Source organism: Limulus polyphemus, unplaced genomic scaffold (genome assembly GCF_000517525.1).
Source record: "Limulus polyphemus unplaced genomic scaffold, Limulus_polyphemus-2.1.2 Scaffold4990, whole genome shotgun sequence".
In the NCBI taxonomy this organism is placed as follows: Eukaryota; Metazoa; Arthropoda; class Merostomata; order Xiphosura; family Limulidae; genus Limulus; species Limulus polyphemus.
In genome coordinates this window covers 39,054-54,230 of record NW_013670600.1, presented here as the reverse complement: position 1 = coordinate 54,230, position 15,177 = coordinate 39,054, and the positions used below count along the sequence as shown (strand labels likewise).

The 15,177-nt window shown below is 32.1% G+C and overlaps 1 protein-coding gene across 1 annotated transcript in view; it reads right to left on the bottom strand.

The window, feature by feature from the left end:
- Positions 1-15,177, bottom strand: part of LOC106471958 (voltage-dependent T-type calcium channel subunit alpha-1G-like) — a 66,638-nt gene that overhangs the window by 21,459 nt on the left and 30,002 nt on the right. Inside the window, exons 9-16 of the mRNA XM_022400566.1 lie at positions 14,826-15,011; positions 13,066-13,183; positions 10,466-10,621; positions 8,873-9,089; positions 7,900-8,117; positions 7,179-7,370; positions 3,619-3,800; positions 2,160-2,571 (exon numbers count right to left, since the gene is read on the bottom strand). Coding sequence (XP_022256274.1) covers positions 2,160-2,571; positions 3,619-3,800; positions 7,179-7,370; positions 7,900-8,117; positions 8,873-9,089; positions 10,466-10,621; positions 13,066-13,183; positions 14,826-15,011 — 1,681 coding nt within the window. The remainder of the gene's footprint in view (positions 1-2,159; positions 2,572-3,618; positions 3,801-7,178; positions 7,371-7,899; positions 8,118-8,872; positions 9,090-10,465; positions 10,622-13,065; positions 13,184-14,825; positions 15,012-15,177) is intronic.

The window sequence follows — 15,177 nt, the reverse complement described above, 5'->3', positions numbered from 1 at the left end:
GGAGTATAGTTACCAATGTGTGAGGATTACAGGAGATTTTGTCAAATAAGCTGATGTGGAGTATAGTTACCAATGTGTGAGGATTACTGGAGATTTTGTCAAATGAGCTGATGTGAAGTATAGTTACTAATGTGTGAGGATTACAGGAGATTTTGTCAAATGAGCTGATGTGGAGTATAGTTACCAATGTGTGAGGATTACAGGAGATTTTGTCAAATGAGCTGATGTGAAGTATAGTTACTAATGTGTGAGGATTACTGGATATTTTGTTAAATGAGCTGATGTGGAGTATAGTTACCAATGTGTGAGGATTACAGATTTTGTGGAATGGGCTGCTGTGGAGTAAAGATACCAATGTGTGAGGATTACAGGAATATTTGTGGAATGGGCTGCTTTGGATTATAGATACCAATGTGAGGGGATTACAGAATATTTTATGGAATAACCTGCTGTGGAGTACAGAAAACAATGTGTGAGGATTACAGGAATATTTGTGGAATGAGCTGCTGTGGAGTAAAGATACCAATGTGTGAGTTATAGGAGATTCTGTGGAATACAATGCTGTAGATATAAATGTGTGGGACTTATAAATTTTTTATAAACAATTTCCAGAATTGAAATCACAACACTAGTACATTAAGTTTCATAGTTACCATTGTTTTTTCTCTCCTGTGGTTGCATATATATAAGTTGTGTTTTCTCTTATAGTTGCAAAGATATACAATATTTTCTCCTAAAGTTGTATACATACACATTGTGTTTTCTCCTATAGTTGTATACATACACGTTGTGTTTTCTCCTAAAAGTTGTATAAATACACGTTGTGTTTTCTCTTATAGTTGTATAAATATACAGTGTTTTCTCCTATAGTTGTATAAATACACACTGGGTTTTCTTCTATAGTTGTATACATATACACTGTGTTTTCTCCTATAGTTGTATACCTATACACTGTGTTTTCTCCTATAGTTGTATACCTATACACTGTGTTTTCTCCTATAGTTGTATACATATACATTGTGTTTTCTCCTATAGTTGTATACATACACATTGTGTTTTATCCTATAGTTGTATACATACACATTGTGTTTTATCCTATAGTTGTATACATACACATTGTGTTTTCTCCTATAGTTGTATACATATACATTGTGTTTTCTCCTATAGTTGTATACCTATACACCGTGTTTTCTCCTATAGTTGTATACATATACATTGTGTTTTCTCCTATAGTTGTATACATATACATTGTGTTTTCTCCTATAGTTGTATACATATACATATACATTGTTTTTTCTCCTATAGTTGTATACCTACACATTGTGTTTTATCCTATAGTTGTACACATATACATTGTGTTTTCTCCTATAGTTGTATACCTATACATTGTGTATTCTCCTATAGTTGTATACATATACATTGTGTTTTCTCCTATAGTTGTATACATATACATTGTGTTTTCTCCTATAGTTGTATACATATACATTGTGTTTTCTCCTGCAATTGCACGTTACTCTTTTAAACTTCATATTATCTCCTAAACGGTTTAATATCTGTTCATGGTTAAATGTTAAAAACTACACTGTACAAGCTTTCTTATCATTTTCCAGCAATTTTTAAATGAAAGCAGATGACTGCTTTTTAAATGTAAATTAGACATGAATTGGAATTGTCAACTACAGTTTAGACTCCAATTTAAATAGAGCCTAAATTGTGTTAAGAGTTATTTTTGTTTGTGTTCAGCTTTGACTTAATAGGAAATTTCATTTTATAAGTTAAAAGAATTACATGAAAAAGATCTACGATACATATAGATGTACTTAATTAACAGTAAGACTGCGAGTGTTCAGGATAACTAGATGGATCATATTCTGTTTTCACTGGTGTAACAAAAGATATATGATAACTAAGTTGCTAGAGGGGTATTGTGCAATATTTCTTTAAAAAAAACAACACTAAATTTAAGTATATGAATATTTTGCAGCTAACTACTCACTTGAGGGAGGAAAAAACAGAAGAATTAAATTTAAATACAATAATATTTAAATGGTGAGGCTATACAAAATTCTTGTAAAATTAAATATGCACTTGGGCATGGGATAAAATATAAATGAACTCTCAGCTTTAATATTATACAAAGATTAATTACTGTACTATACCTTTCCATTGAGGTGCTTGTCAATAGGATAATTTCCATTTTCAATTCTTACAGATGCTACCTCAGCCAGGTTGTTAAGTTTGAAATCATCCTTCAATAAGGAGCCCGTGAGTGAGTTATGTCTACTGGAAATGTAACTGTAGGTATTCAGCGATTGTTGAGGAGTCAGACTATTGTGAGTGACTGCACTGGCATTAACAGAAGTCTGACGGCTGCATGGAACATGGTTTTTGAAGGTTTCCAGATCAATTCCACTTGAGGATTGAAAAGAATGACTGTTAATTGAGTTTTGTGGAGTCAGAGATTTATGGCTGTTGATACTATTTTGTTTGGATGCTAATGGTCGCTTGTTATTTGGAGTATTACTGAGAGCTGGGAATCCTCCATTACAGAGGGTATGATCAGCTGTTGGACTGAAAGGGTTTAAAAATCAAAAAGGCAAATAAATACTAAAGTAATAGACTTTATTTCTTAATTCGTTACTTCTTTGTATAAGTTAATATGCAGAACACAATATCAATGAATTTAAAAAATACAAAAATCATATCCTTTTTTTATTACAATAAAAATTCATTTTCTTGTGCATTTTTCAATACTTATGGGCAACAAATATGACTTGGTTTTACATAATCTGATCTAGACTGTAAGTAAAAGATATATAATAATTACAGAAAATACTGTGTGAAACAAGATGGTGGCTAAAATTTACATTATTGGCAGATGCGATCAGTAACGTCCACAGGTAGGGGACAGTAGGTGCACATTCGTACTGATCAACTATAGGTATAGAAATTTAAAAGTTTTTTGCATTACTTTGGGGGCCTGCATTATGAGAGGCCCATTGGTGCATTGCTCCCATTGCACTGATATTAAACATGCTACTGTTAATCATGCAGGTTTACTGAATACGGACAATCAGCAAAGAGGAACCATGTTACGTGTAGCTAAGTATTACTTTCATTAGGCATTGTCTACACAATCAAAATTGAAATGGCTGCCAAATTTGAACTATTTATCCATTCCCAAACACTTAAATTCAATCTTTGGAAGGACCACCCAAGTTTCTTTACCAAATTTCATAGCAATTGATTTAGCCAGTTCCCCACAAGAACTTGTGACAATAAGACAACTCTACTTTATATAAATATAGATTACTGAGTATGTAATTGCATAAAAACTAAAAAGAAATCTCATATAGCTCGTATTGGAATGACTGAGTTTCATTCAACTTCTGTTTTCAAAATTTGGGGTTACGAATTATACTAATAAACGAAAAAATTTTAATTACGAGGATGAAATATTATTTATAAGGGACTGACCCCCTAAATTCTGTAATATTTATTGTTCAAGCACTTACATGTGCAAATTCTAGATAAAGTGATACATTACAGATCATTTGAGTTTTATATAAATGTTTCCTTTAGTTACTACCATTAAAACTACATGAACAATATTCTTACTTGTTATGATGAATTATTGTCTTATTGTTCAGTAACACCTCTTCTCCGTCTGTCACTGAAGCACTATCCGAGTTCTCTCTCTCTCGTTTTCGTTTCTGCCAGCCTCTCCAACTGCACATGCTTCCTCGTCTGCGTAACTTCAGGGATCCAGCATTACTGTTCTGACTTTCTTTTCGAGAAAGCTGAAGCAAACAAGATATAAACCCCTTGAGAAAGAGAAATTTTTCATTTCTACAAAACAAAACTGTTCACAAATACTCATTACTTGGATTGTTTTTCCAACTTAAAACATTTTGTTAAAGAGGAGTTCACATCTTTTCTCAGCCTATTGTGTCATCTAAGTTGAATAATTAATCAACTACTATTTTTAATAATATCCAATAACTGCAAACTTACTGTAAGTATTTAAGATAACAACTTTTGTTTCTTTTTATCCAAACACAAGAAAAGGGTACAGACATACAAGCAAACAGTACTACCGACACAGTGCAGATATATAGATGTGTGTGGTAGGCACGACTACCACACCTGCTTTCATTCCTATGCTAATCAATATTGTTGCCATATTTCCAGGTTTTGGCTGACTATAACAGTTCACTCTTGACTACTGTGTACATGTAACATTTCTCTAAGGTATACAAACCTTGGATTATTTCTGCATTCTTATGACATTGTTGACTGAACTTAGTGGAAGCTGACCTTCACATTTGCTAGCCCAACTTTCCAATGAGAATATAGATTGGTAATTTTGTGTATGATTGGTTAAAGTTAGAAAGGTGTCATTTCTTTATTTTCTGGTTGAATGTGTGATGTTTGAAGCATTGTATTTGACTCAGTCTTGTCCCGGTTGTTACACAATTCATAGTTATCCAGTAAAATAAAGTTCACCTACTATTAATTAATACAAAAGTCAGTCATTTGAAGTTTGACTATGTTGGTGTGTGAAACTTTCTTTTTTCCTTCCTCGTACTGCATTACACTCATCAGTTCTTACTAAATATTAGCATCTTATTGTCATTTCTGACTTGCCTCAATCTAACTCTTTACTTAAGAATACCACAGTTAGTCGCACGTAGTAACTACATCTACTAATAGGCTTTATCCTATCTATATGACAGTATGAAGTCATGGCAGTACGATGCCATCATATGAAAGCTATTGTAACAATTATTCAAATCTGTTAAAACAGAAACATCATCTAGAAAACTCTTTTTACTTTAAATATTAATGAAGACATATATATACACAAACATATATAGAAATTGAGTGTATGTCAAAAGACATTGGCATCAAACCTCACAACTTTAACGTACATCATTGCCATGGTTAGTAACTTACACAATCACTTTTGTCTAATTATTGATTAGTTACTTTTTTTTAATTATCAGATAACAATTACTTAACGAGTTTGTACCCTATGTTTCAGCTGCTGCCATCTTCAGGGAAGTCATGAATAGGACTATTTCTTTGTTGGTTTAAAATGCATAGCATTTGAAAAAAAAAACAGTAAAAAAAAACTACAATACATTACAGCACCACCTCACATATCTACAGTCTACCTAAAACTTGCAAGTAAGGCTACTGTCTCCATTGTACAGTTAACTGATAAATTCACCAAGCCACTACTTAGCTAGATATATTGACATAATATTTCCATTTAAAAGTGAAACAACCTCACATTAAGAACTTGCAAGATACAATGACCAGCTTCAATGCATCCAACCTGTTCACTAACATAGCAACCCTGTCAACAGTTTGAAAATAGCAGAATTCTCAAGGAATGTATACAACTTAGAATTTCTACCACAATAGAACTCGCAACCTTTTATTAACATGACCTACATTCCACATGAAGATAAATATTACCAACAACAAGAAGGCCTAACAAAAGGCACACCACTATATGCATAACACCAGTACTCTTTAACCTCTACACTGGTCATTTCAAAGATAACACCCTTAAAATAACCACTCTGAAACTCAAGATTTGGCTCAGTTATGTGGACAACACATTCCTAATATGGCCACACACTACAGACAAGATTTCAGAATATTTGAACCACCTAAAGATGCATGATATAGAAATACAATTCAAAATAGCAATAAAAGATAACATGATGGTTATAAAAAACCTTCGAGAGCTGGCTAGGCCTAGAAGTTGGTTGAGAGTTTAAATCCCATCACTGAATATGAATTATAGTGTGACAGTCAATCATACTTTTCGTTTGTAAATATTAGTCCAAGAGATGGCAGTGGGTGGAGTTGACCAGCCGATATCCTTTTACTCTGTTACTTCAAAATTAGGGACAGCTAGCACAAATAGGCCTTGAGTAGTTTTGCATGATATTCAACAAACAATCTAAAACCCACACTTCATATATCACAGAAGTGTACAGGAAACTTGCAGATACTGTTAAATACCTCAACTATAGACCAAATTACCTCAATAGTGTAAAATGGGCACCTCAGACAACCTATTTTTCCAAAATAAAAAAGATTTTTCACATAGAAGAAGGAACAAAAATTCATCACTATAAAACTCATATACTTTGATGAAGAATGTAAACCTCAAGATTAAGCAGGAAGAAAACTATAAACAGACAGCTATACACTTCTATGTCCAAGTTATCTCTGAAAACACTTAGAGGTTAAGTAAAGAACATAAAGTCAGAACAGTCTTTAGAGGTCACAACACAGTACAACTGCAGTGCTCACCAAATCATCTTCATGCAGCAGTAGAGTATAAAAATCATCTACAATATCCCTCATCAGTGTGTATTCCAATTTACTGAAACTAACAAAGGTTACAATTTAGAAGGATGAATAGACATGGGTAATACTGATCTGTCTCCAATAGCTAACTGTGACCGAGAAAAAGACCATTCGATAAACTTGAATAATATTAAAAGAATGGAACAGCCACACACAAATAAAGATAAAGAAAACCTTCTGCATCCACCTAACCAACAGATAACACAGTCAACCGAGAACAAAAGTCGGCAAATCCTGGATACCTCGCTTTTAAGTATTCATTCATATTAGCGAATTCAAATCTTAATGGAGAGACCACAGACAAGTGAATAATACACCATTCTCTCTACCAAGGACAGTCAGCAACAAGTCCCATGAACCACCAGCACAGAAACAGTCCTTCTCAGGTCCTCCCTGAGAAAAACAGTGGATTAGCAATGCAATGTAGTTAAAATATTTAGTAGTTACCAAAAAAATAAGTAGCTAATAGATAATTAGTCTTAGAAGATTAACTAAACTACTAACCATGACAACAACTGATATCTGATTGTCACAACCTTACTTAAGCAGTTTCAGTTATGCCACGAACTATAGCTTTTATATTCTTCTAAAAAATGTTATGTATATAAGTGTTCAGTTTACAAGTGTGAAATTCCAACTACTGAAAAGATAAGATATTTTAACCTGTAATATACAATATTCCACATACTCGCTATAATTACTCAACACATCCAAGTTTCTTTTATTTTAATGTATTCAAAGCCTGAGTTCAATGGATCTAAAAATGTATTAACTAATAAAACCCTCACATTTTTAGTGATCAGAGAAGGTGTTAGACTATTACGACGTGATGAAGAAGATGGCGAATGACAGCCTCTTTGGTTTGAATCTGAAAAATGTCCACTTATTTCGCTAGTTGGCACAATTAAAGTCTTACTGTTTTTACTGTAAGTGCGAGACAGGCTGGGTGAGTTTTGAGGAGTTCCCACCAAACTTGGGGTCTGAAATAAGAAAAGAATCATTAATAGTAATTAATTTTTAGGTTAATTGATTAGTAATGAATGTTACAAATACACGATAACAATTCTTTTCTTTGATTAGATAAACCAAACTAAAATTTTATTATAAAACATTCTTTCATTTCTTCTTAGCCATGTAATACATTATCAATAATTAATTTCTAAACAATATGGAACAGGACCCCTGTTTTTCAGTGAGGGATATTTTGAGTTTTGAACAGTAATTTAAATGTTATTCAGGCTAATATTTGGGATTGGGTTGGAGTGGATAAATGTAGTTGATTCTGTCAAATATCAACTTGCAGTACAACCAAAGCAGTCTTAATATTAATTACAGTGTTTTTACCTTTAGATAACAAAAACACACATAAAAAAACAGAACAGGTTTTTGGATGTAGATAAGAAGAGATAAAACAGAAATTAGGAACTGAACATTATACAGTTAAAATAATACAATTCAATAAAAAAAAGTACAAAACAAATATTTAGGTATGGATATAAAAATACTCACTGGTGATTTATCTATTGAGTCAATAGATGTGTTGCTAATGTTCAATGCCATGAATGGAGTATACTTATTATTTAAATCTCGTACCAATGGTTCCAGAGTAGCATTTGGTGAGCCTTGTGGTGTCGCTGCTGTGTGAGTGATAATTGGTGGAAAACAGAGTAATTCACCAGGCTTGGAATCAGTTTTTATGACAAGTGGTTTAGACAACATCATTGTCTCTAGATGCAAACAAATGTAACAAAAATTAAATCTATTAGAAAAATGTTCACTTATCCATATGAAACACTGCTTTATATTAATATCACAAATTATTTTTAGAAAAGAAAGAACACTAAGAGGTATAGTAAGTTCCATGTTTTAGTTTAGTTTAGAGGATGGGATAGCCTATGTGAACGAACAGCTCCCTTGTTTTCCCTACACATTATGTCGGTACACTCATTTATACCTTGAAACAACAGCTTGGTCTACATAATCGGTGGAAGTTATTTTCAAACAAGTACAGATATAAATGTACACTGTGGAATAGCAGCTTTAAGAGATATATAAAGTGTCTATTTATTGTTATTCACAAACCCTAGAAGGAAATAAATCTATGAAAAATTACAGAATCTGTAATCAAAGAATAGATTTCAGAAAAGTGCAGATATCTCTACATCTGTACTGTGCATTTATGTGCCAAAGCTTGACCTCATTAGGTAAATTAGAATAGAACAGATGAGAAAACCACACAAATCTAATGAAGCTAAGCGAACTAAAAAAATATCAGCAAGAAACCGAGCAATAGACATAAAAAGATAAGGTCAGTATATAAGTTAACAATGCATCATATACAATTCATTAAACTATTATTGAAAATTTATCATTATAACTAGTGTAATCTGATTTACATAAATCCAGGAAGACAACAAAAAAAATTACATATATATCCTCTTTCCAAAATAAAAGTATATCATGAAATTAAAGAGAGATTTACCCTTTTCAATGTTATCTTTTGGGTCTGCATAATGGATAAAATTTTCTATTTTGCTGGGTGACTTTGAGCTCTCATCATCGGACACGTCATCTTGTTTATATATAACATTTTCTATTTTACTGGATGACTTTAAATTTTCATCATCTGACACGTCATCTTCTTTATATTCAGTTTCATTGCAATTTGATAATTTTTCATTACTTTTTTTTTTGTCATCCTAAAGAGAGAGAAATCAAATTATTCTTTTATAGCTGTTTTACAAAAAAAAAATTTGTTCCTATTCACATTCTTTTATCATATACTCCTATGTAGAATTGTTCAAATTAATATTAGTCGTCTATAAAATTCATGCATATCAAAATAATTCTTAAATTTCAAACACATAAGTAATGTGATGTTAATATGACCAACAACAGGGTATGGTTAGATAATCTCTTCAAGACTTATAAAAAATGCTGAAGCATACGAGTTTTCTAATCATACAAAAACGCCAAGAACTACAATAAAAGATCACACTAAAATGTCAATTTGAAAGAAGTACTGAATAACATTCATGAGTAATGGATCTATTCTTTGGAGTCTTTTTTCTTCTGTGATTAGAATTCATTTCAATCAGGTAGATAAAACCATACTGTAACGTGTTCTTGTTTATCTTGTAACACTATCATCACAGCTACAAGTCACTTAACAGACTATAACATCACAGTTGCATCCTGGTTAACATACTACCATGCTACTTTAAAGACTATAACATCACAGGTGCAGCTGGTTAACAGACTAGCATTATGGCTGCATGCCACTTTACAGACTATAACATCACAGTTCCATCCTGGTTAACATACAACCATGCTACTTTAAAGACTATAACATCACAGGTGCATGCTGGTTAACAGACTAGCATTATAGCTGCATGCCACTTTACGTGGCATGCAGCTATAATGCTAGTCTGTTAACCAGCATGCACCTGTGATATTATAGTCTTTTACAGACTATAATATCACAGGTGCATGCTGGTTAACAGACTAGCATTATAGCTGCATGCCACTTTACAGACTATAACATCACAGTTCCATCCTGGTTAATATACTACCATGCTACTTTAAAGACTATAACATCACAGGTGCAGACTAGCATTATGGCTGCATGCCACTTTACAGACTATAACATCACAGTTCCATCCTGGTTAACATACAACCATGCTACTTTAAAGACTATAACATCACAGGTGCAGCTGGTTAACAGACTAGCATTATAGCTGCATGCCACTTTACAGACTATAACATCACAGGTGCAGCTGGTTAACAGACTAGCATTATAGCTGCATGCCACTTTACAGACTATAACATCACAGGTGCATGCTGGTTAACAGACTAGCATTATAGCTGCATGCCACTTTACAGACTATAATATCACAGGTGCATGCTGGTTAACAGACTAGCATTATAGCTGCATGCCACTTAACAGTCTTGCAACACAACTGTTTTGTGGCCTTTCATTAAATTAACTTGCACCTGTACGTAAACTGTTAACACATAATAAAAACACAAAAAAGCATGCATAGTCGGTACAAATTAACTTATTGGTAAATCTTACTACAGTAGAAAATCCTTCCACTAAAATTGCCACAAGGAGGTTGAAGAGAACGTAGTTTCCAAAAGTCATCAAAGCCACAAAATACAAAGCAGCCCAATGTGATGTCTTTTCCATACCATTGAAAAGTACAACATTCCAATCTTCCTGAGTAAGAATCTGAAAAAGTTTATGATTTTCTTAAGTACTTAAGTAACATTTACTAGTTAATGAAAAATAGAAAATTTAAAACTATTATATCATCTGATCATGTATTAAACTATGCATGTACACAATGATTTTTTGTTTTGTACTTTCGCTTTAACAGCTTCTACATATAATAAAATCATTTGCAGTATTTAACTGAAACTAATGAAAGTCAATTAAAATATCTTTTAATTTTTTTCTCTGTTTTTAAGATAAAACACATTTAAAAGGACTAAAAGATGTATAGCACACAACCATAATAACAATTAAGGAAACTTCAGAATTTTGCTGTTTAGATTTATGATAACAAACATGATTTCCTAACGTGAGAAATATACATTTATCTAAAAAAAAAACAAACAACGTACATATATATATTTTTTGTCCAAACATTTCTAGCATATTCAAAAGTGTAAAACAGCATCAGTAAGAAAAAATTTATTCTTATAATCAATATCATAAAATACCAAATTAGGCTTAGAAAAATAAAGGTTTGACAATAAACGGGCTAATATATATTGAATTAGCACAGCTACTGCTGCTTGCTTGGAAAAATAGAAAAAAAGATAAAGAAATTATTCAGAGCCCTTAAATAAAGTAAAACACAATGATGAAGTTCATAACAACTGGTGTTTTTAAAACCACAAATGATGACATACAATACTGTAATAATGTATATAACTATTTTCGCATGTTCCAAAACATATATCTTAAAATTACCTTCAATCCTCTGAAAGTTAAAATAAAATATTCTTAACCTAAATATTTGTAATGGAGTTCCATAAAATGTGTTTTTTACAATTTTAAACAAATAAATTTGGAAAGATGACATATGTAACTCCAAACAAATGATAATGGTTTGAATGATATATATATACATAGTAAAAGTAATACAATTTAAGGATGAGTACTTTATTTTGACAAAAATATTAATATTTTATAGTTCATGCTTGCATTAATAATCCTAAAAGCAAATCAATCTATAACTCAAAATTATTATTATTTTCTTGTTTGCATATAGTGTTCCACAGTTAAATCAACCATACGGTTACCTGATTTTCACAACAAAGATATTTATGGACAGATTTAGAGACTTCTTACAAGTAAGATAAAACAGACACATCTCATTGTGATCTGGGACGCATTAAGGTATGTTGCCGCACTAGGCAGATTTATTTTTTGCTGCCCAAACCTTCACGTGATTGCTCCAGAAATGAAATATTTATATTAATTACTTCAATAATCACGTGATCACTCAGCACTCTTGATTTCTAACTTGATCTGGTGTGGCACTCCTGCATTATAAAATTAGATAAATACATAATTCATCAAAATTTTGTTGCTGTTGATGTTTTTTTAAATTTGCCGCCCTAGGCCGCTGCCTATGCATAAATGTGGCTCTAGGTGTAATGATGAACTAAAGCAAACACTTTAGTGAATAGAAGTATGTATTACATGCTGGCAGAGTGCTTAATTGAAAAACATTATTGCACTATGACAGACTAAAGATGAAGAAAAGAAAAATTGAAACAAATAGAAAAATGGTGACAATTTTGTTCACGGAATAAGTATACATAATCAATAGACTGAAGAGAAGGTATTGAGGTAATTAAGCCAAAACAAGGACAAGGCTTCATTAACTCTTCCAAGTCAGACAGGAATATGGTTGAATAAAATGATAAAATTGCTTTCACAATTTACATTTGTTTAATGCTTGTTGGATTACAAGTATACAGAGGCATCTGTGTTCCATGTAACAAACATAAAATAGTTCCACACATATATAAGATAATGTGGGATACAACATGACTATTCATAAAACAGCCTACTTGATTCAATTCTGCTTTAAGAATTAACACCTAGAATTGAATTAGTATGTGATCTTGGAGGCACATAGTATGTTCTAAATTTAAAACTTTTGAAAAACTGAGAAATTTTGTAAGATACGCGATGTCTCCAAACCACATCCATTTGTGTGAAATATATAAAAAATATTGCAATAAACAAATGCTGAAATTCATCTGAACTCACAAAAGCATTGTTATAGTAAAAGTAAAGTGTCGTTTGGTGACTTCATTTGGTTATTTCTTTTGTTGTTTTTTTACAAATATTCACACTAACTCATTGCAGTAATTATGCTTTAGTTATTTCCTACAGAAGATATTTAGTGTTTTTTTTTCTTAGATGTTTTCCAACAAAAATTATACATAAACAGTGAAATCTAATATGAATGAGGTACGATATTAAAACACAAGATCAAAGAAAGAATTTGAACTGACACAGACATGCTTAAGTATTGTAGTAAAAAAAAAAAAGTAAATCATGTTTATAGATACTGCTTTTCAGGCCATTCAATTCTAAACTTACCTTTACAGAAACTATTACTCCACATGCTTAAAGAACCTGAAAATGTATACCTGAAAGACCGTTACTAGAGCCCAGAGTAGGGAATCAAAGTTCTTCCGGTCGCATTGCATCACACCATCTTCATCTTTTTCACAGAATTTACATCCAAAAAGATTCATACCTAGAATGCTAAAAGAAATGTGGTGGCTAAGTATATAAGAAGCTAGAGTATGGGTAATAGCCAATTGTTAAAAACTATGTGTAATTACTATGTTATTCATAGAATAAATTAATTTCCTTTCAGTAACAAACAGAAGGCATTTGTACAGCATGGTCAGCCAAGTTCTTAGAAATTGTCCTAATAAGTATCTAAGTGTTTTTAAGCCAAGATGCCAATACATATGTAGATGCAAGCATGCTTCTTATTATAGAAAAAAAAAAGATTTTGCTCTCAGTATTAATCCAAGTAGTCTAACTGCAGAGCTCTTAAAGCAAAAGGTTTTGCTAGATAATCCTTCATTGTTAAGTTACATATAAAAGTCACGATAAAGTAATTTTCTGCTCCTTTGTACATGTAAATGCTACAAGAATATTTAATTTTAATAAACTGTTGCATTTCCATCTAATCATTAAATCTACAAAATAAATTACTAGCTTCAAGAAAAATGTTAATTCAGAAATTTGAATGCCTTAATACATATAAATAAATGTGTGTTCGTTTACGGTGTTTATACAGAGCTACACATGGGCTATTTGCACTAGCTATTCCTAATTTTAAACTGATAGGATGGAGGGAAGACAGACAGTCTTTACTGCTAACTCTTGGGCTACTCTATTCAAACAGAGGTCAATCTTATAATGAAACCATGACCTCATAGTGTGGAGTGTGATTCTGATACCTTAGGACACAAACCATGAACCCTCTGGTTCATGACTGCCTAACTTTGTTGGGGGCTAAAAAAGAACTAAGTCAATTTAACATACTTGTTAATAACAGTACATGTACATAACTGAAGATAGTGGCAGGATACTAACAGTACATGTACATAACTGAAGATAGTGGCAGGATACTAACAGTACATGTACATAATTGAAGACAATGGCAGGATACTAACAGTACATGTACATAACTGAAGATAATGGCAGGATACTAACAGTACATGTACATAACTGAAAATAGTGGCAGGATACCAACAGTATGTGTACATAACTGAAGACAGTGGCAGGATACTAACAGTACACGTACATAACTGAAAATAGTGGCAGGATACTAACAGTATGTGTACATAACTGAAGACAGTGGCAGGATACATGCCTCCTTCTGTTATATGTGTTTGACACCTATTCTCAAATTTAGTCTTCCATACTAACCACTAGGCCTAACCTAGCCCATAAATAAACACGATACTGCTGGAGTTTTTAACTAAAAATTACAATACTGTAAAACTGCCACAGATTTACATAGTAATCAAGCTGCATAAACATACAGGACTTGAACTACTAAAGTACAAGAGCTAAACAAAAAATCCCCAGTCAAATAGTACAGTTGTTATCTTAGTACCGACTTTGAAACCTTACCAATTTAATAAGAGTAAGTAAAAAAAAATTTTTCATTAGACAAATGTAAGTAATATTTAACAACTGCACTAAAAAATGATTAAATTTTATATATCTATAAACCTACAAAGACAGAAGTAAGATAATTCATTTCTAATATTCTGAATTGATGTGAATAAATAAAAACAGGGTGTTAAGGTTTGTGAATTTTTAAAATATGTAAGAAAGATGATGTATAGTAACATATATAAATGATAAGGTAAACAAGGCTTACCTAAAAATGAATATAAACAAAATCAGAAGAGCAAAGAAAACTGCAACATTATCTAAGGTCTGCAACATGATAACAAGTTGTCGTTGAAGTGCTGGCATAAAACGAACCAGTTTTAAGATTCTAAGAAGGCGAAAGGTTCTTAAAACTGACAATCCACTGCCACTACTCTGCCAAAGTTCCACAATGCTGTAAATAAATACATACTCTGTATATGAAAGCAAGATCCAAGTTTTTGGAAAAAACATAAAACAGTAATCGAAACTGTGTATTTTCAATACCTCACTACTATAAAGGCTTGGTTTGGTCTGAAGTTTCGTTGGTGGTAGTGTTCAGGATCACTGATGAGGAGTGG